Raw genomic sequence first — 24,984 nt, 5'->3', positions numbered from 1 at the left:
TTCCAGTTAGCATACCTTTTATGCTTTCAGTACTCCATTTTGTCATTGACTGATATTAGTGTAAGCACATACTTGCACAGTTTAAGTTTTAAATATTTTTTTCTTAAATCACAGTGATAACATTGTCGAGAAATGCCCTTTTGCTGGTAAGTCTCCTTTGACTATTAGTATTACCTTTAATGACAGCATTGCAGTGAGTACGCTAGGCTGCCGTAAAGTAATACCGTGAAAGACTATAGGGAAATAAATGACATTTCAGAATATAATCTTGCAACAAATTAAGCATGTAAGCATGCACTGACAAAAATGTGCTTCATTCTGTGACAAGTCTGTGACTTGTACAGAGTAGTAGCTAGTAAGGAATATTAAGTAATTTAACAATAATGCCATTCATGATACAATAAAATCTTTAATGCATATTTTTATGGGCTTTGTCATATTTGGGCAGCTTACTGATTTTTACAAAATTAACCTTTATGACAATCACAGAACTTTAGAGAATATCTCATTCCTACAAACTAGAGGCATTTGAGTATAGTCTATCAAGTACATAAAATACATAAAAATTATTTGAAAATTATTATATCTTCAAAGCTCCAGAAGTGTCAGTGTTTCTCATAATCCTCTTACATATGACAGGAGCAAAAGAGAGAGGGCATGTTGGCCTCTGGAGCAGCTGTGTGCCGTAGGGGCTGAGTGTCTGGGAATCTTCAGAACTGGATGATCTCATCTCAAAGATGAGAGAAAACTAGAAGTGGGAAAAGGAAAGGATAACGACAGTTCATGTTTCAGTACATGAAGTTCACAAAGAAAATGTGGTCATTGCTATGGCTTCTATCAGTATTAGAAAAAAAAATTAGCATGTCTTTGGAAAGAATCTGTAAGCATTACTGTACTTTTCAAAGACAAAATTTTCTATCAAAAATATTTTAGATTCTGTATATGTTTGGGATTATGAGAAAAGTGCTCATAAGGTAACATTCTCAATTGCAGGTAAAACAAATACAGGAGGCTGGATTCCTTCATACTTTTCCTCATAAAGACCCTCCTCATATACATCAGCAAAGCTAACTCATTGACAGTTCCAAGTGCTTTCTGTAATGGACTCTTTTGCTGGGGTATCTGAAAAACTTTTATATCAGTCAAGACAATGTTCCCAGGGTACTTAAAACATTATTTATATGACACAAATGATCATTTTCCTTGTACTCCCACATCAGACTGCAAGAGGATTCTTGCTTTATACTGGTTACATTCCTTCTGGTGTATGGGTAATTTTTCTGCCCTGTTTGTACAGGATCTTGCACAATGAGGTTGTGGTCCAAGCCTGTGGCTTCTGAGTGCTTCAGTAATACAAATAATGTTGTCACCACTTAAAGATAAGTTTGTGAAGTGTAAGCATGTATGAATAGAAATGATGATACTGATTCAGACTCTGTCAGGTAAAATATGAAGATGGTGCCTGATAATTTCCATCTGAAATTGGTGAATGTTCACTGTTTCTACTAATGAAGATGGAAACAGTTTCAGACAGCAAATGCAATGAGTAATTTATGTTTTGAAATACGGAAATTGCATAGTAAAAGTGTCATTGTAAGAACACATGCAATACCTAACTATGATAGGAAACTGTAAGTAAAGAATTAAGTAGGAAGTTTGAATACAACAGTTTTTATTGTTGAAAAATGGACTGAGGATTAAAAAAAAAAAAAATAGCCTGAATATATTTTTGTCTAGTTTGATTTTCCTTTTTAAAGATTCTCTCTCTCTTAATTATTAGAGTGGCTTTTTATCATTAACCTGTGTGAATAAATTATACTTTCATCTGCTTCAAAAAACACACATCATTGTCATCTACTAGCAGATAACCTTTAAGGTTTACTTGAAAAAATCTTGCATGTTTTTGCATTCCCTCGTCTCTTGTGGTCTGAGAGTATTATTAGCCAATTCTACCTACACCCACTATCAGTATCACCTTCCAAAATAAGAAACGGGCTCTGTTCTTCCACCACTAAATAACCATGCCATGTGACTGCATGTGGAATATGCAACTTTTCCATAAAATGCATGGGAAATTCTTTCTTCATTCCTGTTGAGTTCTGTGTGGTTATCTGAAGTTCCCACAGAAGCTGTGCAAGCTATAAAATCTCTCGTTACTGTTTTCACTGAAGTTCTAGTAACCCAGCTCCTCAAACTAGTAATTACACTGTTACTGGTTTTGTCTCATGGGCTACCTATGTGCAAGTACAAAGTACCCACTCTTGGAAACATACACGCAGGCCAGCTACAAAGTTCCTCAATGGAAGTTCTGGTGTTTTCCCAGCATTTCTATTTCCATTGCTGTATCAGAACAGATCCCTCTGACTGTCAGATACTGATTACTTTGGAACAGATTCTCACTTAGCTAAGCAAGTATTTTCCCAAACAGTGCAGTTGTCTTTCCATTAAAGTGCAGTACATGAGGAAAACGATAACAGTTCCACTTACGACTCTTCCAAGTCCTGGCCTAATCAGCTGTTCATTAAAACTGTGCTGATGCCACCATGTTAAAGAGCCATGTTCTTCACCTACAGGATGAATTCATCCAAATGAGAGAGCCTAGCAGAATATTTATTATAGTATTCCTACTCTACTGCCTATTTTACTTTTGACTAAAGTAATTTAAAAAAAATTTGGTAATTTGTTTGTAGGTAACAGGTAAATTGTTCATCACAGTGTCTGTGTAACACATACAAAAAACCAATACCATGTAATAAGATTTTAAATTATCAGGAGAAAATACTTTTCAAGGACTACCGTGCTGAGTCAAATAACAAATACATTGGTTATCATTAGCTGCATCACGTTAGATGGCGTATTAAAGAGGCCCAAGATTCTTTTTAACATGGTTCCCCTAACTAAACACTAAAGTCTTATCCCCTTCTAATTTACTCTTATTACTGTGGAGGAGTGGTGGATAATTGTTTTCTGACTTCTTTCTATAGCTGGCAGCAGTACATCGGCTTTGTCATATCGTTGGATTTGTGAGGTGATAGAAGGTTTTCTGAGCATGAGGCAGCTCAACATTTCATTTCCTTCCCCCATGAGCTACAACATGACATAGGCATGACATGACCCTTATTTGAAGGGATACATTTGATTGGTTCCCACGTACCAACTCTGGGGTACATTATTTTAGTAGCAGTTTGGATAACAGATCAGGTGTGTAAAGTGTCCAATGGAAGTAAGGTTGAATTGACCAAAGCAACATCAATTGTCTTAGCATCTGAAGTAAGAAAAGATCAGGAAAAAAGATAGCCTTTAGTGATCTAGGATACAATTCCAATTCAGTGTTTGCCAAAGTCAAAGAAGGCTTTCCATTGATTTCTCTGAAGTTTCACTACCAAGATTCCCGTGGTAGAGCCGTAACAGTGTTCAGGGTTTTACATGGGATCATGGTTCGTGATCACTCCTCGAAAAGTTAATTCATTCACAGGTAATTCAAATAAATACTCACACATGAAATTGAGTTCAATTTTGTCACTTCAACAGTGAATACTTTTATAGTATATCACATCTTCTGTTCCTGGTAAGCACTTAGGAAACAGTCCAAAGGGTAATGAGTGGTTTGATAACTGTATGTAGGAATGTGGAAAAGATATCTAAGAATGGATGACTTTTAAGTCTTGCCAGCAAAGGCGTAAGAAGATTCATTTATTACAGAATGCAATTGAAGTTCAACCTTGAAATAACTTTAATTTTTTTATCAAAAGGGTAGTTAATTGTTATACAGCTTACTAGAAGATGTCTCAGACTGGATGAATTTGAAGTCTTTAAAACAAATTAAGTTAATGCCTAGGTTACGAGGTTGGATCCTTTCTTCCCAGTTTTTTTGAAAAGGTGTAACATGGTTCCAGAGGTCTCTCTTGTTCCAGTAGTTCCCATGCACGATCATTTCTTTCCTTGATTATGGGAAAATTGAGAATTGTGTCCAGACACAACCTAGCAGAAATATTGATTTATGGGTTGTTTGGGTTTTTTTTTTTTCCTTTTAGCATAACATCCTGAACAAAATATGCCTTTTTTTCTATCTGGCTTATTTAAGTTAATTCACTGAATTAACTTACTGCCAACCACTCATGGCCTGCAGCCTGAATCTCTCCTGAACTTTTTAGTCTCCCAAAGATTAATTAGTTGATCTGAAAGATAGATAATTGCCTGTAAAACACAGAGATTAGAGTAGCTGCTCTGTTTTACTTTATTTCATGCAATTTCTGTGATATTGGATCCAGGCTCAAAGAAACTGAAGATGCTCAGGTGCAAAATTTGAGCTGTCTTACAAACACTTTTTTAAAAGGAACAAGACTAAAAAAAAAAAAAAAACAAAACAAACAAACAAAAAAAACCACTAAAAACCTAGGCTAAAAGATAACTACATTATTGAAATTATTTAACACCTAAATTTCTAACTATGTTAAACAGCTTGCAAAAGAAATAGAAATAACAGTGAGTAGTAATTATATATTATAATTAGTGATGGTCTTAACAGAATTTTACTGCTGTCTGAACATTGAGATTTTCAGTAGCAGCCAGAAATCTGTAGCTGCAGCAACTTTTACTTCATTTGAGAGGAGGGAGTTCTTGAAAATAGAGACTATCTGCAAGTGCACTTCATAGTAATGAGGTACTGAAGCAATCTTTTGTGACGTATTTTCCTTAGCCTCACCTTCCTAATAATAACTTATTTGTGAAATTTTCAGAATAGGAGGAAAGAAAACATCATGAAACTTTCTACAGTGTATTTGTTCCTGTGTATGCACAAGTAAGTTTTAGTTTTCTCTAGAACTACATAAATGGATGCTTCTAATGACAGTATTTAAAGACTGCATTTGGTTACTGTGAGTCATTTAGAAATATGCAGGTTTCATAAGACATATACCAATCAGGAAAGTAAATCCCCAAATTCATGGTATTTTGTGTGGTGTTTATTAAACTGAAAGTCTGGATTATTTAGTCCTGTTCAAATGTAGCTTTGAAGCTATGTGCACTTGTAAATGCTGTCACATTCTCACAAACATAGATTGAGTTTCCTCAGACCACTTGGAAGCCCATGAAAATGTCTTGTTACTACTTATGGCAACGTCATCTCCTTCTGCTGCCATTATTTGTTTTCTTGATGTCTGTGGAAAGTACTTTAAGACAATCTGTCATATATCTGCAGCATCTGTAAGGGTATGCTTTAAGCCAACATCTTTTTCCTGCTTGGATTTCGAGTTTGTATCTATGCCTTTCTTTGATGCTTTTACAAGAAATTCTTACACTTTTTAGTTCTATAAACCAAGCTGAGCTCAGTACACATAACAGAAGCTATTTTGGCTTCCACAAGTTCCCTGAGTATCAGCATTGAATCCTTTGTTATTTTGTGAACTCCCTAAAATCTCACTGTATCTAGTTTTCTCAGAATATCATCTTTTCCTCAGACTGAGTGCTGAACTGTTCTTCTGTGTTCAGCAACATTTGGTATTATCTTCTCAGCAATTGCGTCCATTATCTAAAATGCATCTAGATGCCATTAGGAACTCAAAACAAATTAGTTCTGTCATCATTCTAAAAATTCTAAGAAACAAGATGGTTTTAAACTAATACGTTAGCTGAAGTTGTCAGTTGGACAGTTTTGACCAATGTCAGTCCAGCTAGTTTTCAACCTATTTCACTGTCTGCTTTTCTGGCTAGTACTTTGTCAGCTTCTAAACAAGACTGCTTTGGGAAACAGTATATAAAGTCTTGTTAACATTGAGATAGGTTATACTCACTGCTCACTTCTTGTCCATATAGCCAGTGATTGGATCTTGGAAGGTAGAACAGTTTGGTCAAGGATGATTTGCTCTTAATAAACTGGTGTTGATTGCTCCTGATTGCCTTCCTGTCACTCATATCTGAAAATGGATTCCAGGGTGTGTTCCATGAACTTTCTGTGGACTGAGGTGAGCTGATAAGCTTAGAGATCATTGCTGCTTTGCCTCATTTGAAGACAGGTGTCTTTCTCCAGCCAACAGGGACACCCCAGAGTTGTCATGCTTTTACTGGTGTTAGTGGCCCTGCAGTCACATCAGCCATCTCCTTCAACATACTTGGGTAGACTTTGTTTAACCTTTCAGGTTGGAATACATCCAGCTTCTCTAAATTAGGTTCTCACTCCTGGCTCTTCCTGTTTCTAAATCATGCAAAGCCCAGATGTGAGGGAGTAGGATTTGCCTAAGAAAAGTGAATAAGAATGGCCTAGATTTTTGTTAGACTAGAAGTACAAAATAATGGAAAAATTAGAATTAAATAGGCAGACTAAAAATCTTGATCTAATTTATCTGTACATTGGCAGTTCTTTCTCTTACTTTCTTTGGTACTAGCTACTAAAAGGTTTCTTCCTTCAGCAGCTGCAAGGTGATGAGTACCCTCCCTCCACTGCTATCAACACATTTATTCTTAAATTGAAACACAGGCAAATATAAATAGAAGTTTCATTCTATACTTCTGTCTTGAGGGACATAGCAAGTTTTTCTTTCATACACAGACTATTCCTTCATTGACTTCAGCTTGCAAATATTGAGTTTGGAAGGCCTAAAGTACGTGAGTGGTCAAGGGTACTGCATTCTTCTATACTTCTCTATAGAAGTATAGATTCTTCTATACTTTCCAGTGAAAAACAAGCACTTGTTATTTTTTTATTGTTGTTATGTTTGTTGGTTGTTTTATTTTCACTAAACCATGTTTCTGCTTACTTTGCTGAAAAAACACAAGAAAGAAATCGTTTCTACAAAAACAAAAAAAAAAAAACCAACCTACCCTTCCTGTGGCATCTAGGCATCTATGTAATTTGGATTGTCATTCAAAACTAGGGACTTTTATTTATCCTACTCATATAATTCTATTTACAAAATGATTTTCATATGACATGCAGCTATTTTGTCAGAAATCTACTCTGCCACTCTGCAGACTGTCTGCTTGCAAAAAAACACCTACTTTTTTGTGTGGTGAAAGGGGATTTGTGGCTTTCTAGAGTTCTTTGCACCACCGTTAATGGTCAAGAGTATTTTTAAATGCTTGTGCAATATTGGTTCTAGGAAAGTTGAGCGTGAACATAAGATTCAGTCAAAAGTATTTTTGTTGAAAATGTTTCATACTTGTAATAGTCCCTCTTAAGTAAAATATGGAATAATTCAAACTCTCCTCAGGGAACTGGTATTGCTGTGAAAGCCGAAAGTGTACTTAGACTCTTGTGTGCAATTTTCCCTTGGAAATTTTTGAAAGCTTAAAAATCATGAACTACATTTTTGTAATATGCCACACAAAGTCTGGGGAAGTTGGAACAATTCAGAGAGAAACTGTACTATGAAGGCATGGTCCTAGGGAAATACACAAAATGAGCAGCACTTCACAGAATTAGACCCGCTTACTGCTCTTAGGATCTGCAGTGCATCTGTCTGCAAGCTTGAGTGAGGTTTTCATGGTAATGGCTTGGGAACACAGACATGGATGAGCTACTTTTTTACTTACTGCCTGCAGAAACCAAAAATAAAGCTTAGAACAAGAATAAATTAATAAATAAAGTTACCCTGAAAGAAGACCAATTTTAGAACTTCTGGAAAAGAGAAGAGTTTAAAAGAGCTGTCTTCTTAGTAAATGTAGCAATTAGTAAAAGATTTTATATAATCGTGGATTTTAATAGTAGTTTGTATTACCTTTTATGCATATTTGTATATTCATACACAGAACTGTGCCTTCTACAAGAAAATGGACACAACATAGGCAGGAAGATTATGAGTCAGACAGCATCAACTTGAGCCTTCTCTTACTGGAGTAATCGGCAAAGTTCCTACTGACTTTAGCAGAATTGAGCTCTGTATCAGTAAAGATTTCTTTTTTCCATTAATTAAAATATAACAACTATAGAAAATAACGATGTTTGGCACTTATGTTAGGTAAATGAATGGAAATATTGAATATCTCCAACTTTTAAATGTTCCATAAAAGGAGTTTATAAACTTAATGTTTTTCAGACAGAGAGTATCGTTCACCAGCTGTGGTTGCCCATTGTTTGAATGGTAAATTAATACACTTGCTAATCGAGATTAAAAAATGCAATGTTGCTTTTATGATGGAAGGAGCTGTGCCTACTTTAATACTCACTGATTCTATCCAAATCTTAGAAACAAGTGAAATAAAATATGGAACTTCCTACTGGAAAATATTTTTATATAAGAATGCAAGCTATAGAAATGCATAGCATGCTTAATCATTTGCAACAAAATCCTAAAAAAAAAAAAAAAAAGAGTTGTAAGAAAAAAGTGTGTATATGTTCAAAAGTTAAGATTAATTTCGTTGTTATGAATTCATCTTATAATATACTACACTTTTATACATCATGCATAGAAAAGCCTAATCAGAATATTTTGCAGAACACCCTTCCTTCCTCCCAGTTTATTAAATTATGTCAGCAGCATGAGCAAAACTTCACAGTTATATGGGTACTTCTGCTGGTTTCTGGATTTTTATGACACCAAAGATACTAGCTCAACAGAGAGTGCCTGGGAATAAAATGGGATTACTGCACAGAGATGGAAGACATGTAGCATGTGTGTTTTCTTTGCCAATGTCTGTCCATGTAGGTATGTACTATGCAATGTTAGCTCAGGCATTACCAAGTTAAACAAGGTGTTGCAAGAACCAGAGGAATGCAATAAGAATTCCAAAGACCTGGAATAGTGGATTTACTGGTAATACTTCCAGCTGAAGAAATTATGGTAAATGAAATATGTATTTCTCTGGTTTATTAGCTGTACCAGAGGAACCAAGCTTTTGGTTATATGAGCAAAGGGAGTTTGATACTCAGTTTGACTAAAATTTAGATTTTAAACAAAAGTGGTTCTAGTTGGGTTTTTTATTTCCTCAAACAAAAAAGGGGAACTTGGTTACAAGCATTTTAGCATGAAACAGCTGTGCAGATTAACGTTTTGTTTTCTGAAGAGATTTTTCAAGGGCTTGGGGTATTTTTTAGAACTTTCATTGTTGTATTTGGGTTAAAAAAATATTTCTTTGCATCATTTCCTTAAGCCCTTTTAGGAGACAAAGCTCCTGATTCTTTTCTCAGTGATAAGGAAACTTCTCATTTTTATTTGTTACATATTTTTATTTCTCTTTTCTGTCTTTTGGAAAAGAGGGAATTGGTTTCATATAAGCAATATCTTTCCAACTTTTGTACTAAATTAATTATCTTGGAAGAAACAGAAGTTCTTGAATGAAAAGTAAATTTGCTTACTTTTTCACCCAAATTTTGTCTTTTCGGTTTACTGCCTCTCTCTGTAACCCACAACCCTGACAAGTGGTTAAAGGTTAGCACACTACATATGAAAAGAGCACTCAAAATAACTAATTTTGTTTCTGCTCTCTTTCTCTTGGATGACCTAGAGAAATACGTCAGATAATAAGGTCACAATAGTGGTGTTTGATGATTTTTAAACTCACACTTGCTATGCGTATATATTGGAGCATGAACCAACTGAGATTCAAAAAATATGGTTAAATATAGAAATGAGATCCAGGTAGCATATTTAAATGTTTATTCTCCTCCTTTCTACCTCCTCTTTCTACCAAGACAAAGCCACTGTTTTATGTGCTTCCACTCCTTGCCATTTGTCTTCTCCTTGTAAAAGCAAAGGGGGTGGTTTATGTTAATCATCTATATTGCTCAATGTTTCAGTAAACCAAGAAAAAACATGGTAATTACGACATCTATCTGACTTGGTAATAACTTACTGAAATGCATTGATTTGGCACTTACTCTCTTATGGTCATCCCTGCTACCTTCCAAAGTTAGATGCACTTTCTTCCACAACAAAACGCCCCACTAACCCAAACCTATCACTATTGCTGTCTGACATGCTACCCCCCTTCTCTCTCCATCATCTTATGATTAGCATCACAGAAGGTTGTAGACAGGTAGGGGTAGGTCTCTTTCACCAGGCAGCAACTGACAGAACGAGAGGACACAGTCTTAAACTGCGCCAAGGAAGGTACAGGTTGGATATTAGGAAGAAATTTTTCACAGAAAGAATAATAAAATATTGGAACGGTCTGCCCAGGGTGGTGGTGGAGTCACCATCCCTGGATGTGTTTAAAAAGAGATTGGATGTGGCACTTGGTGACATGGTTTAGTCGAGGTGTAGGGCATGGGTTGGACTCGATGATCTTGAAGGTCCCTTCCAACCTGGTAATTCTGATTCTGATTCTGATACTGTTATGTGATTCTTTAGCTTCCTGAGTAAAGCACTATGATGTTCTGCAGAAGTAAAGATTTCATCATCGTAGAAGAGGTGTAGATTTTGTAGTAATTTATTCTTTTGCGCCTGGACTAAAGCTCAAGATCAAGAACCTGCCTGGAAATCTGCTTTTGATCCTTTCCCACCTCATCCAATAAACGTAGTATCAATGACTGAATTCACATGAGACTATGAGTATAAAGATTTGTTCCAAAACACATGTACCTTATTTTAAAAATTCATTTCTTGGTGTTTGCTTTTTTACTTATTTAAAGAAAGAATTCTAAACAGTTTGAGTAGCCTACTGCGCTAACAATGGAAAGAATAGCCAGGTGTGGTTACCTGCAGATTCAAGACAGCAAACTCACACAGGATCAGAGTGTTAGTAGGTGTCAGTAGTTGGTGCCCTCCCAGTAGGGGTCAATAAATTGCTGCAATGCTCTACACCTGATTTTCTTTTTCAGAAGATAAAGCTGAACACAGTGAGGTCTTTCTTGACCGGCATAAATATATATATAATTTTTGAGAAACTCAAATATTATTTTATTGCTGCTAATCTCAGTGAGATCTGAATCCAGGAGACTGACATTAGTGGAATTCAAAAATCTAGATAGCAATTGACCATCGGATTTGGGCTGACCTCACAGAAAGGTCATTAGAATCAGATTGCGCATTTATATATCTGATTATTTATACTGCTAACCTTTTCTCAGTTAGCTCATAAGCATGTAGTTTCTGTATTATGATAGATTGTGGCACTTGCAGCAATGAGATGAGCTTCCTGATTTTCATATCCGCAACCTTCAAAATTAGTGACTTGCCCTTGGGATGAAGGGCAAAGAGGTCATTTGTTTTCTTTGAAGTGGTGAGGGAAAGACAGGAAAGGTATGAATTTGTTGATTTTAATTTCTCCTTTTACTCTGTGAGTAGCTGCTCAGTGGTATTTGGTAATTTAGAATCATCTTATATCAAATTTTACTTTCTATCATCACATGATTGTAAGAATTTTTGATAAATGAAACATACTTTTTCTTAGGTTCTAAGTTTTAGATATAAGAAGATGAGAAAAGATAAAAAAACATTTGTAGATATTACATGATGTGGAAACAAATGGGAAACATGAGACTTTAATTATCTTACTGCTGTCTTAGAGAGCCGGTGCCCTCTGGTTTCCAAGTAGTTTAGGTTTGCCAATGTTTCAGGGTTTATTGATGTGTTTGTTATTGTAAAAAGGTTTTATAAGATAAAAATTAGCTAAACAAATTACTTCTGAGCTTGAGAAAGAGCTTTCTCTGTGTAAATGAACCATAATAGAATCTCTAGTGATTGATGGAAAGCATGAACACTCTTTGGGCTGCTTCAGTTCTAGAGGTAGTGTGTCACATCTCAGCTTTGGTGTTAACATCCAAGTTACATTTTCTTTAGAGAAGAGATGTGTTTGTTTGATGGAACTAGAGAAAGCACAGGTTTTGTTATTATCAAAAACTGTATAGATGTTCCTTAATATTAAGCTAAAAATTAAGTGACTCCTCTTTTGAATAGTATATGTCCACCCCAGTAATTAAAGTGTGGTTCAAGTGGAAACAGAGTTCCTTATCTGGTGAACAACTGGGAAGTATAGAAAATAGCTTTATTTTACACATTTGTTTTTATTCCAAGTCCTGATATGAAAAAAAAAAAAAAAAAAAAGAAAAAAAAAAGGAAAACCAAAACAAAACCCAAGATCTAGCAATTGTTAGATTTTTTAGACGTCATAATTATGTTTCACAAAACGTGTGATCATAGCTGTCAGTGTATTTAGAAACTTGCAGCTGCTGCTCTGAAGATGTTTGCATCTCTAAAGAGAAAGGACTTAATTCTGTGTTATGGCCAAATTCTACTTAATGATCTGGACAAGCTGCACACGGGCTGTTGCCTTATCTGTCATGTAGACCAGCTGTATGTGGTCCTGACAGATTTCAGAGCACTGGGAGCTTACCCTGATCTATGGAAAGTCTATAATAACACCAAACAGAGCACAAGCAGTTATCCTGCATCTTTGTTTTGCACTTCCAATCCAGCAAGAGTCACACTCTTCCAGCTGAATGATGAAGATGCAGAAAGTTACCAGACCACCCCAAGTGCAGGCTTTTGGCAAGTGCCTCATAGAACAACTGCCAGCCATCCAGCACTGACTAAAAGGGGTCTCTGTGCATGACCTCAGTGACATGAAGAGGCTCAAGCAAACAGAAATATCTAGTCAGAGAACAAAGTATTTGGGGAGAGGCATACAACTGACTGGAGGAGAACATACGCAGGCAAGCATACAGCTTTGAACTTCCACTAAAACTAAATTCATAGTGCCGGCATAAATTTAGCCAGAGACCTCTAATTGTGACATTAATTTCTTTTTAAAATTGAGTAATTGATGCATCCTTATTGCTTGATAGATTTTAATTGCCTTCGGCTCTACTTTTAGCAATTGCAATCTTTAGTAAAATGAAAGACCAAAAAGAAGAGAGACCTTGCTAAACTTCCCTTCTAAAGCTGGTCTGTCCTGCAAGTTGATCAGTTTGGCTTTTTACTTGTTCTTAATCTAGATGAAAATAAAAACAAAAATAAAAATAAAATAAAAATAAAAATAAAAATAAAAATAAAAATGAAAATAAAAATAAAAGTAAAAATGAAAATAAAATTAAAATAAAAAAATAAAAATAAAAATTGTGGAGAACTGAAAACTTATTTTTAAAACTTACAAGTTTAATAAATTAATGTTTTGTAAATAATTCTGTATGATAAACTAGTCATTCTTGGGTTTGGGTTTGGTTTGGGTTTTTTTCCTATATTATTGTTATAATTTCAGTTCAATGCTAATACCAAAAAAATTAGTTTAAATTAATTAATATTTCCAAAGGGTCTTCTACATGCTTGCTGTCTTTAGCTGACTCATTAACATGAAAGCATTTTGTTTCAAAAAATCAGAGTTTTCTGGGAGAGATATTGATTCAATGTTTTGTTTAGTGGAGACATTACTGAGGAAATTTATGGTTTCCCTAATTTATTTTTTTTTTTTATAACCCAGTTAGTTTTAACTACGGCTTTTCCACATTAAAACAACTGGACATACCTTCTAAATAAAATGTTTAGTAAAGGACTTTGAATGATACAGACCACACACTATTTTATAAGAAATTACATAATACTTAAAATTTGTTTTCCCTCTGACTGTTGTTGACCTCAGTTTTCAGGTACAAGATTGCTTTTGTTTACTGGAATAGGGAGTTCTCTGTCATTTGGTTCGTTAGTCCTTCCTTGGTAATTGTATATTGTATATTGTGCCTTTCTTTCTTGTCAGAAGCTTCTTTAGAAGATTTTAGATTTTCATGTGTTTTGATCTTTGAGTAGAAAGACAACAGAGATATATTTTGATCTACATAGTTGTTCCTGGTTTTAAAATCAATGATCCTATTTAAAAATTGAATATAACATTCATTTTTATGTTTGCAAGCTTTGGAGCTTGGTCTCCTTTCTGCTTCTGATGTGATATATTTTTAGAATAGGAACATGGATTTGGTCTTAAAGGAAATACTTTCAGTGATAAACACAATTCTTACTAACACTTTTGCTTAAAAGAAGCATCCACTAAGGTGAGAATTTAGACCATGATTTTCAATTACAGGGATAAAAGATGATTAAAAAAGATGATAAAAGCATTTCCAGAAGAGCTTGAGTGCAGCATCTGTGAGTTACCCGCTCACAGTTAATATGAAGTCGAATCCCAGTACATTAATATTTGTCCTGAAGTTCTCCATTCACCTTCAACAGTAGAAGATATTATCACTAAAGACAAAAATGTAGAGAAATGCTTACAAATCAAGATTAGCAAAGAAGTTTCCCAGCATATCTATTTAAATGCATACCTGAAAAAATACTGAATAGCTGACTGCCTTTTCTGGTGGAAGGACTTTATAGAATGCCTATCAAAAAAAAAAAAAAGAAAAAAGAAAGTACAACTATTCTATGATTCTGATTCTGATGAAAAAAGTAGTGAATTTAATGGCTTTAAAAAAAGGATGCTATAGCTTCTTTAGAAAACTGAAATACAGACTTGCTCCAATTGGTTTATGAGATACTACGAAAACTAATAGATGTCACCAGACCCTTATTTCAGAAATTGCAAGTTACACACTCCTCTGTAGTAACTTGCCAGTTTATACAAACCTTTGCCATCTACTGTAGCCCTTTGCAGACAGTCAGTCATGATAGAGATGTTCATGAGTTTAAGGAAACTAAAAGATAACTAATTTTAGTCATAATGGCATTGTCTACATTCTTGGAAATAGCATAAAAAAATATATAACTTTGCCCTAGAGTTAAGGGAGAGCCAAGCCGTGTTCAGGTCAGACTCTAGTGGAAGGAAGCTAGTTTGGGGACTGCGGAGGGATTCTTTCTTTCCTCTTTTCATAGTGAAGAACTACACATGCTCAAAATGAGTGCTTGCTGTTGGGAATTGTGGGCTTTTTTTACAGATTTCTTTCCTCTTTCCTGTTAAAATATGCTTAAAAGCTTAGAAAAAAATATGTATTTTGACTTTGGTCAAATAAAACTTTTCATTTGTGCAAAATTTTATTTAAGTTTTGATTTACTGGTAGCCATTTAAGTTTTGATTTACTGGTAACTGAGCAAGTCAACTACAACTTTAAAGAAAAATGTCTAATATAACGTTTTATGTACCCTTTATAGTCATATTTGCAGATATATTTACAGGGAATGAGTAGAAATACAGTAAGGATGCATTAAAAAAATTTCAGTATGACTTTTCACAGGTTACATTTTCATAAGTTAAAAATCCCATTCCCTAATTTAAAAGAATAACCTAAGTATGTCAGCAATGCTGTCATAGGGATTTCTTTTTTCTTCTTCTTCCCTTTTCTTTCTTGGGGGTGTTAAAACATGTGCTATTAAAAATATAGAGAGGAGCTTGACTCTTTGAAATCTGTAAGGGACGTGTGTCTGGGGTTTTTTTAAAGCACACACCACCCAATCACGTGTAAATTGTTAGTCTAGTTCTTTAGTTTTGTGAGGAGAGTGAGAAATAATGTGAAGTTACAGTGAACCCATCTGGCCAAGCAGGAAAATCCAGTTTAACTGCTCCATTGCCAGAAATGTTAAATCACTTCCTGGGAATGCAGTTCATTTGGAACATATGGAACTCATTGAATTGTCCCCAGTGAATTCGGAACCATACTGGAGATGAGAGCATTTCTCATAAGTAACAATCATGTTTTCCCACTGGGAAGTATGTAAGCGCTATGTGCAGCCATATTAATGAAAAACTAAACCAATAGTGGGACTGTCTCAGATCTTGTTGAACAGCATTTGCTTGTGGTTTCCTTTATTTTAAATTTTCAGGAAATGATATGTTCATCTAGGATTTTTTTTTTTTTCCTCAGCTTTTAAGCAGCAACAGAACATTCTAATGGAATTTTTTAGCTCATTTTACATCTTAAAACAGCAGAATTACTCTTCATTGAGAAAGCAGACATATTTGAAAGTATCATCCAAAATGTTTTTTAACTTTGTGGATAAAGAGGGTTGGTTTGAGTGGGTTTTGGTTTGAGTTTTTTTTTCAATTGGGGACTTTAAATTTACTATGTATTCAAATAAAATGGGAAGATTTTAAATTTTTCTGTAAACTTAGTAATTCTAAACCTTTGACTAAATATATACGTATGAGATCTTAAATTGCAAATAATAAGAAAGACTTGCTTGTTTACATACATTATTTCAGGGAAAAGAAATCTTTCATAATTGTTATAACGGGTTCAGAATTTCTAAGTATGCAACAATGCCACGTTCTGAGTTCAGCATATTTGCAGTCTTTACAATAGGAAGAATAGTAATATTATTTGGAAAAACTATACTTCCTATTCTGTTCTTAAAAAAAAAAAAAAATTACTTTCATCGATTTGATGTTACTATAAGGGGTTTATTCAGTGATAACTTCTTTTTTTACTTGGATTCACACAAATTTAAGAAATATTTGGTACTTGGAAAATGCTGTACTTTTTGTTTGTGTGGTTAATCAATAAGACCAAATTAGCTAAAAGTAGTTCTTCTAATTTTAAAAGTACATGGAGGAAATGGAATTGTGTTTTGCTGAAAAACATGGTATCAAGAAGAAAAGGCAATAAAAAGAAATCTCTGTATTTATATTACCTACTGTGGAGAACTTAGAGTAGTGAAAAATGGTGGTGACAGGTAGTCACCACATTATGAGGTCCTTCTCCTGATTATTCTAGGAAAACTTGTATACTTTTTGAATGTATTTCCTTATCTGAATGCTCTAGTATTATTTTTTTTCCCCTATGCACCTGACTTGATTTTAAAATCCTTACTTTTGGTAACATGCATAATAGATATTAGTCTCTCTAGAATCAATCTTAGTGAACTGCTGCAAGATTACTGTAAGAATGTAGGAAATACTTTTATCTGTCAATCTCAAACTACATTTATATTTTCTGGAACTTATAGTTCTTCTTCATCCTGCTTAGAAGTACTAATTTTGCAACTTACACGGCTGCCCTGAAGTATTATAGTTCTATGCATTTCCAGCTACAGCTTTCTACTTGAGCTAAACCTGTTAAACAGCTCAAGCAACATTTAGAACTACCATCTAACAAATTTGCTAAAATTTATGTTTGGCTGTAAATCAACATGTTTTAGTGATCATCAATTAGAAATATTGTATATTTCCAGGAAATAACTTGACGTGACAAATGGCAAGATTGACAATCCGATACGCTTGTATGAAAAAAGTCTTTATGCTGATGGGAGCTGATTCAGAAGTGATCATTCAAGCCAAAGACTTTACCAGTGACTCGCATTGCAATTAGTGTAGAGAACATGTCTAAGTCTGTCACAAAACCATCAGAGATATTATCTTCTGTACCTATTACTCTGTCATATGCCCACTGAGTCCTGTAACTGCACCCTGCTCCCCCCCCCCCCCCCCCAAGTTCACTGAATCATAATTGTTCATCTTGGACTTGCATTTTAGACCTTAGAGCAAAGGCTGTTCCCATCAAATGGTTGTCTCTCTTCCATGACAAAGCTGTGATTTCAATACTGTTTGCTGCTACATCTCCAGTTATGTCAGTGTTATCTCCTAAAGTTTTCTTAAAGGAAGCCATCACACCTTCTTTGTTGTGTTGTTTTTTCTTCATGGCTAACAGTGCTCAGCATTAAAATGTGATAATAACCTGTCCCTGTCTTTCCTTCCTTTGTCTTGATCCTTCCTTTTCATTTATACTAATGCTTCTTCAGTCTTCTCTTCTGTTTTGTTTTATTTTTCCTGTTTGCTTGCTTGTTCCTCACCTTTCCTCTTTACAAATTTCCTTCTTGAACAAACAGTAATAGTGAATCTGGGATTTTCTTTCTTATTTTCTTATTTTTCTTAGCCAGTGTAGCCACTCAGGTCTGGGAAAGAGAAGAAAATTACATACTGGTTTTGAAAATTCTATCTATTTTTTTTAAAATCTATATGATACCCTTTTTTTTTAATCTTTATTTTTTCTTTCCTCTGCAACTGATACCTTGATTTATTTTGTAGTTTTATTGTTTCTTTGGCATGTTAACTTTCTTCAGTCTATGGAAGTTAAAGCCTTTGTTGAATTACTGGAGTAAAATGGTGCTTCTTCTGAACTAATATATGTTTGTAAAAAGAAAAGGAAAAACTTCTCAAACAAGGGTCTGTTGTAGTTTAAAATAATATTAGTCTGATGGTACATCAAACTCAAGCACCAGATATTTAATTAGTCAAAATATAGGTGAAAAAAGGAATTGTAGAACGATTCTTATGGTTATTACCACCTCTAAGGTATTTATTAATATATATTTTCTGAAGCATTCTATTTGAAATTTTGTGCAAAATATCATCCAGGACATGCTATAAAATACTATTTTGTATAGCTGGACAAATGAAATCCTGAAATAAAATTTTCAAAGTCTGTTTCAGTAGCTCTATAGAAAGTCTGAAACTGACTGTTTTGTAATTTTTGTTCATCGCTCCCCTCTTTCTTTTTCTGTGAAATCTGCAGTAGGAAAATTCCATTTTACTATTCATTCAATCCATAACCTACTTATTTTAGGAAAAATACACTCAGAAAACTCTGCTTTAGTCTGAAAGAAAAGTGTAAATATGAAATATTTTTACATCTATTGCAAAGAAACAATTTTCCAATTCCAAAACCAATTACAGCCAATATGAAAACACTTCTATAGTTTGTCTTTTAAAACTTACATAAAAAGAAACTGTTTGTTTTAGAACAACATATGTCTAAGCACAGTGCTCACTATGTGGAGTCAATGGCAGAACTCTGCTTGAGTTCCGCAGAAGAAATTTTATTCTTATCTTCAGCCACACTGTATTTGTCTTCACTCAGTCAGAATTATTTAGTAATTTCCCAGTAGAATTTTATGGGCATGTATTCTAGGATGATTATTTCAGAACGTTATCATTGGAATATCTTATTAACTTCATCTCCTCCCTTTTCTCCTAGTCCTTTTTTTTTTTTTTTTTTAATAAGGTTCATAATAGATTATAAGACACTCAAATGGGAATTGTATGTTTCTCTCCAGAGTACTTAACACAGTGAAACCTCCGCTCTTTCCAGACGTTCTGGATGCTCATAAAATCTACTTTAAGTTTTTATAAAGTTTCGCTACTAGTCTTATTTTTTAATAGTGGTATCATTTATTTATTTCTTTCAGGCTATGCCAGCTATTTCAGAGAAGGAGAAAGCTGGTGAGTAAATATTTACTTGTTTTCTCATTTCCTTGTATTTGTTTTGTGGAATACAGTGCTACTTACCTAAGTGAGAAAATACGGGCTTCAACTGTAGGGTTTTGAATGTGCAGGATTACAGACCTGACAAAGATCTGTGTAAACTGATCAGTTGTTTCCTGAATAGGGTATTTTCTTTCTGTAAAGCAATACAGCTTTTTGTATGATACTAATAAAAATGTTTGAAACTGTCCTACAAAGTAACCAGTTGAATGGCAGCTGCCTCTTGTATGTCATTCTTCCTCTAGGTACTTACTTGTTAGTTGGTGTTAAAACTATTTTGATTTATTTGATGTCTTCATTAACAGACGTGGATGCCGATGGGTTTGTTGAAGTCAGTGGAATTTGATGACTTACTGTGAAATTTACAGTCTGTCTTCAAGTATGCCAGGAAATTCCAGTTATCTGGAGTATTTCACTGGAAATAATTTTTATTTTGGCTAAGTTCTTCCAGAATATTTAAAGGTTTTTTTCCTGTTCTTTTCTGCTTTGTATGTTTTCTGCATAGGATACATGCTTTGGTATTGGTGTGTGAAATCTAGTAGTGATTGTCTACTGGACATTGTCAAATGGATGAATTGTTGTGATAAACACTAGGGAACACTTCACTTGGCACTGTAGATCTCTAGAATCTCTGTTGGTTTCTTCATCATTTATTTGAAGTGACTGTTACTACAGTACTTTAAAGATGGCTTGAAAAATAGCTCAAAATATCCAAATGCCACCTGGCATTCTGATTTATGTCTGATTTTTGTTGGTGACATTTTCTTGCATTATCCTATTTCAAATTATTTCTCTGATTTTGCTTATTAAGGGAGCAGAACAGGTTGAAAAAAAAAAAAAAAAAAGGGGGTTTTGAGAGAAAAGCCATAGTGCTATCTGGTCAGGATGTTGTTATTTTAGCTGTTGAACTTCATAAATAATTCTCAAACTGTGACCCATATTTAATAAGCATTTTCTTTATAGACTTCACAAGTGGTATTAATTCGTATTTCTTTTTCTGAGGGAGGTCATATTTGGCCACATCTTTTAAATTATGTCCAAACATGCAAACCAATTAAACTGTGCCTACTATTTGCACCTTACCTCAAATATTTTGTGAAGCAGCCATGAAGTATTGCAGGGTTTTGTACATCTTTAGCAATTAAATACAATACAAGATGAAAAACTATCTGAAAGTCATTTAAAAGTCTTCAGGGCATAGAGATGTAATGACCCCAGTTTTATGCTAGAGGAATAGATCTGCAATGAGTGTTTGTCATAGCTAATGGCTTGTAAAATCAGAAATAAAACTCAAAGATCCATGCTTACTTTTCAGTGCCAAAACTACCTATCATGTCAATATTGATGATGATTTGAACTAAATGTATTTTTGAAATACATTTTATAACCTGTACATATGTATATGAATTTGATCCTTCTTCCTCCTTAGATTTCAGTTGTCTTTTGGGGACAGTATTTGTAGTGGTTTAACCACACTGTATTATCAATATTATTCTCAGACTAAATCCAACACACAGCACCATACCAGCTACTAGGAAAAAAAAATAATTCTATTCCAGCTGAAACCAGGACAACATTATATTTTTTACTGTAAATATTAGGTGGAACTTGATGCCATGCAGAGTCAGATTGCTGACATTTCCATGTACATGAGCACAAGCTAGACTGTGAATGGAATGTGGTTGCCTTTTAATCAGTTTTGTCTTTTGTTTAGCACTTACAGGTCAGGAGCTCATGAAGCTCATGGCTTTTTGGAAATACCAAGCATGCATTAGGAAAATGATTATTTAAATCGGGCCTATTGACTGAAGTCACTAGGTTCTAGAGGTAGTTAGTGCTATTTGGTTTTCATATGTGAATGGAGCTTGAGTTGGACATTCCGGTCTCATGTTTTCAGTTTTACTAGCCATTTAGTCACTGATGGTTACACTTCACCAGAGAAACAACATTTCATAAGACTCATGAATGCCAAAGCCAGAAGTAAAGTGCGGAAGCCTTCAAAAAGAATATAGCGTTATTTGCATGTCTTCTTTAAGAGAACAAAACAGACAATAAGTTTTTTATTTGTACATAACAACAATCTAACTCTTTCTAGTTTATATTATTAGAAATAGACAAAAATATATTACAAAATACTACAGACAAAAAGGAGTTGTTTATTTTACTACTGAAAATGCTAGTAACACAATAGGTAAAGAGATTGGATAGCATTGCTTTAAAATTAAAATTTGATTACAAATGCACTCAAAATGTCTAGTCAAACATTTTCTCATTTTGAGAACTTGAAGTAATAATTTCTTGTAGCTTTCCCTCTTTCCTACCTGAGATTATTTGGTTTCATCTGAAAGTGGAATGAGAAGTATAAGAAAGTAGAAAGGCTGTTATTTCAATGTATCTGGTTCAGAAATTCTATATATATAAATAAAATCCTGTTTTTACAAGACTTTCTATTCTGTAGACTCAGATATCTTGATATTCTCAAATGCTTTTCCTATAGACAACCAAACATTTAGATCTTTAAATGGACTAAGCTTCTTAAGTAGCTTAGAAGTTCACACATTACTGATTATGTTCATAGCAGTTGTTAAACCTTGAAATTAATTTTTTTCTCAAATTTATATATTTTCCAACACATGATAAATTCTGACTACGTCAAATGCAAACTTTCAGATGGAGCACTTAAAACACACACACACACACGCTATTTTTAGATTTAGAGCAAAGACAAATATAATCTGAAAACATTGTTACTTTTGTCAATAACTCAAATTGCATAACCAGGTTTTCGCTGTTTGTTTGTTTGGGGGGGTTTACAGTGGAAAGTGCAGTAAAGCCTGTAACTGCAGAGTCTCTGGCAAAAATGTATAAATGATCACTATTGAGCAGAACATCAGTTATAACTGTGTACACTATTGCTTCAAGTTATGTGAATTAGGGCATTGCAAAAGACATACTGTGGTACCAGCTGTTTCTGAGAAACTCATTTTTAAGAAGTCTCAATGTTTTTGAGATTTCTGGCAATGATGAAAACAAAAATCTTTCAAAAGAATTCTTTTTAAGGTAGAAGTTAAGATCAAGAAACATACACAGTCAGGGAAAACAATGGCTCTAGCCAAGAGATGACTTGGGGCCAGGGATGTTGGCTCCTAAACCAGGGATGCAGGCCAGCAACCACTTTCCAAAGACTGTTTTATTCAGATGCATCCCTCTTTCTTTTGAGTTATTTATATATTCCAAAGTCTTTACTTACCTTGCTGACTGGTTTTCATTCTTCAATTCTGTCCATGATCTATGAAAAAATTTGAGGGATGGAGGGTTTATCTCATCTGTCAATAATGAAGATGTTTCTGTTAGTGGTGTTGGCTTCATTTACAGTCACCATAATCACCATATGAACCTTTGGTTCATCTGGCTGTTGTCAACATTTGGTTTACTGATAACATATGAACATTTGGTTCACCTGGCTATTGTCAGCATCTGTTTACATAATGTCATGAATAGTGTTGGTTAAGTCTCCATTAAATGTAAAGTCAAGATGGCTTGTAGCATAAATACCAATATTCAGTACAACGAACCAGTGTGTGGTTCCTAACACAGGGCTAGCTTTAGTTTCTGGAGCAGTGTTCCCAAAACAAAGGTGAAATGTCTATAAGTCAACATTAGAAGTATTGCCTAAGTTTCTTTACGGACCTACTTCATGATTTCCCAATTTATCCTCAAATATTTGTAGGGAATAGTGAACTCTATTTGTGACTTAAAAATATTGCTACAACAGAGCCAGCGGGTGAGGTAGAGTGAATATCCACATCTGGTCAAAGAGTAGCACAGCTTATTTCTCTTGAGGTGGTGAAAATATGTTCTATCACATAAACAGGGCAGAAGGTTTAGTCTAGCCCTAAATAAGTATTAAAATAAATATTAACACCAATGCTCAGCATTACAATAAATACATTTTTCCTGTGTGTAAAACACACATGCCCTGTGTTCTTTAGGTTGAACACACATTTAGAAGAGTTGCAGCCCTAAAAATAAAATTAGGGGGGTTTAAATCATTGAGTACTAGATATTATTTATTAGGCACAAACTTGGATCAGTTAAAAAACACAAAACACATGACTCTATATAAAAAAGCAAGTGACACTATTCATCCATAGCAGTAAAAATTCCCTAGCAGAACAGCAAGTGAGCATACTTTTAAGAACTCTAATGATTCTGTGAAAATATGCCCTCTTGCTTTATAAGCAAGTTATTATTAAAGTTATAATATGGAAAATTATTATTAAAGTTATACTATGGAAAAAGTGCACAAGCTTTTCAAGTAAATCTCAGTACTTTCTCTAACCCTCGTAAGTTAGACAGGTCTACTTCTGCACAAATAAAAGTGTCAGTCTGTCATGGAGTAGAACAGATGCCAAAGCTCATTTATCATTTGTGATTTGGTGATCAGCAAGCAAACAAGAGGATAAACTATTTAGAACAGTCAAAGACAGCAGCTTCATTGGATCCCTGGCCAATGTAAAGTGTTTGAAAACTCCCCAGTATTAGTATTATTATAGGGGCCTAGCAGTGAACAAGTCTTGGTTTTCCTGCATCTGCTCTAGATTTCTGGTAAAGGTATTATTTAGTGTACAAGCTCAATGTCCTTTTGTGTTAATTATCCTGATTGCCTTTGATTCACAAGGAAGACAAATGCAAAGATGATTAAAAGGACCTTAAAGCAAAGGCATTTCCTCTCACAGACTCTTAGTTGTCAGTGTGAGGCAGTGGAGGACACTTGGTGCTCGGCCCTATGGGGAGATGAACTGCAGAACAGGAGGTGATGAAGTAATGACAAGGTGGGTCAGGCCCATCTGTGAGAACTCACAGCAGGAGAACCTTGAAAACCCATCAGCGACATGTTCACTGTCATTAAACAAAGCACATAAAAGACCAACTGCTTGGCACTCTAGGTAGACATCTTTTAATGTGATTTGAGTGCTAATCAAAAAGGGAAAAAATAGAATCTCCACTAGATTTTACAGACACTAGATGTAGAACAATAGATCCAGAGAAATCAAGTCTTTCTATGAGCTGCGTCCACTGATTCTCTGATTTCATAAAGTTATTAAAGGTTCATCCACAAAGAGCTTTTTTGAACCTAAAGCAAACATTAAAAAAATTAATCTGACTGGCTACAGGATTATCAGTTTCTACATAAACTGGGGAGAAATACAAGTTAATTGGCACATTTACTTGTTTTCCTGCTGCTTTATAGTATTTGTAGCCAGTATTCTAGAAAAAAATGGGCAAACCAAATTGTTCTTTTTGTGAGTATCATGTAACTGGCTTTAGTAGAAGTATGTTATTAATGTTTTTATGAGACCTTAGTATGAAGTACCAGTTCCTAGCTAGGTGGTCTTTCTATTACTGTTGATGTTGCAACAGTTATAAAATTTGTTTTAGCTGAGTGTTTGCTTTCTAAATAAAAATGTCAGGTGAGCACTCACACTTCAATCTATCATGCTAAAAAACAGACACAGAAACTGCCAGAATATGCACGCATGTCTGCCAAGCACTAATAGATGCTAATAGATATATTTTTATTCTACTGTTATTTCATTACTAGAAAAAAGGTTTGTGATGCCAGCAGGTACCAAAAGCTGACATTTCGTGTAAGATTCGTGATGATGTTTAGGTGTTTGGTTTTCTTTATTTTTTTCTAAATGCAGTAAAATAGCTGATGTCATGATTTTTGGTGTTTAATTTTTAGTGGCTTACTGACCGCACACTACTGTAGCTGTTCTTCTGAATAAATTATTTCACTTCTAAAAGTAACATTCACTGCATGCATGTGAATATAAACACATAAAGTTTAAAATGCACATA

General features: G+C 34.4%; 1 protein-coding gene across 1 annotated transcript in view; it reads left to right on the top strand.

The window, feature by feature from the left end:
- Positions 1-24,984, top strand: part of DLC1 (DLC1 Rho GTPase activating protein) — a gene marked incomplete at its 3' end in the record, with an annotated part of 214,437 nt that overhangs the window by 63,948 nt on the left and 125,505 nt on the right. Inside the window, exon 4 of the mRNA XM_080639214.1 lies at positions 19,044-19,077. Within this exon, the coding sequence (XP_080495340.1) occupies positions 19,044-19,077 (34 nt within the window). The remainder of the gene's footprint in view (positions 1-19,043; positions 19,078-24,984) is intronic.

Source organism: Psittacula echo (genome assembly GCF_963264785.1).
Source record: "Psittacula echo genome assembly, chromosome: 1".
Classification (NCBI taxonomy): domain Eukaryota; kingdom Metazoa; phylum Chordata; class Aves; order Psittaciformes; family Psittacidae; genus Psittacula; species Psittacula echo.
The sequence above is the reverse complement of the archived record's forward strand: the minus strand, read 5'-3'. Positions and strand labels throughout refer to the sequence as shown.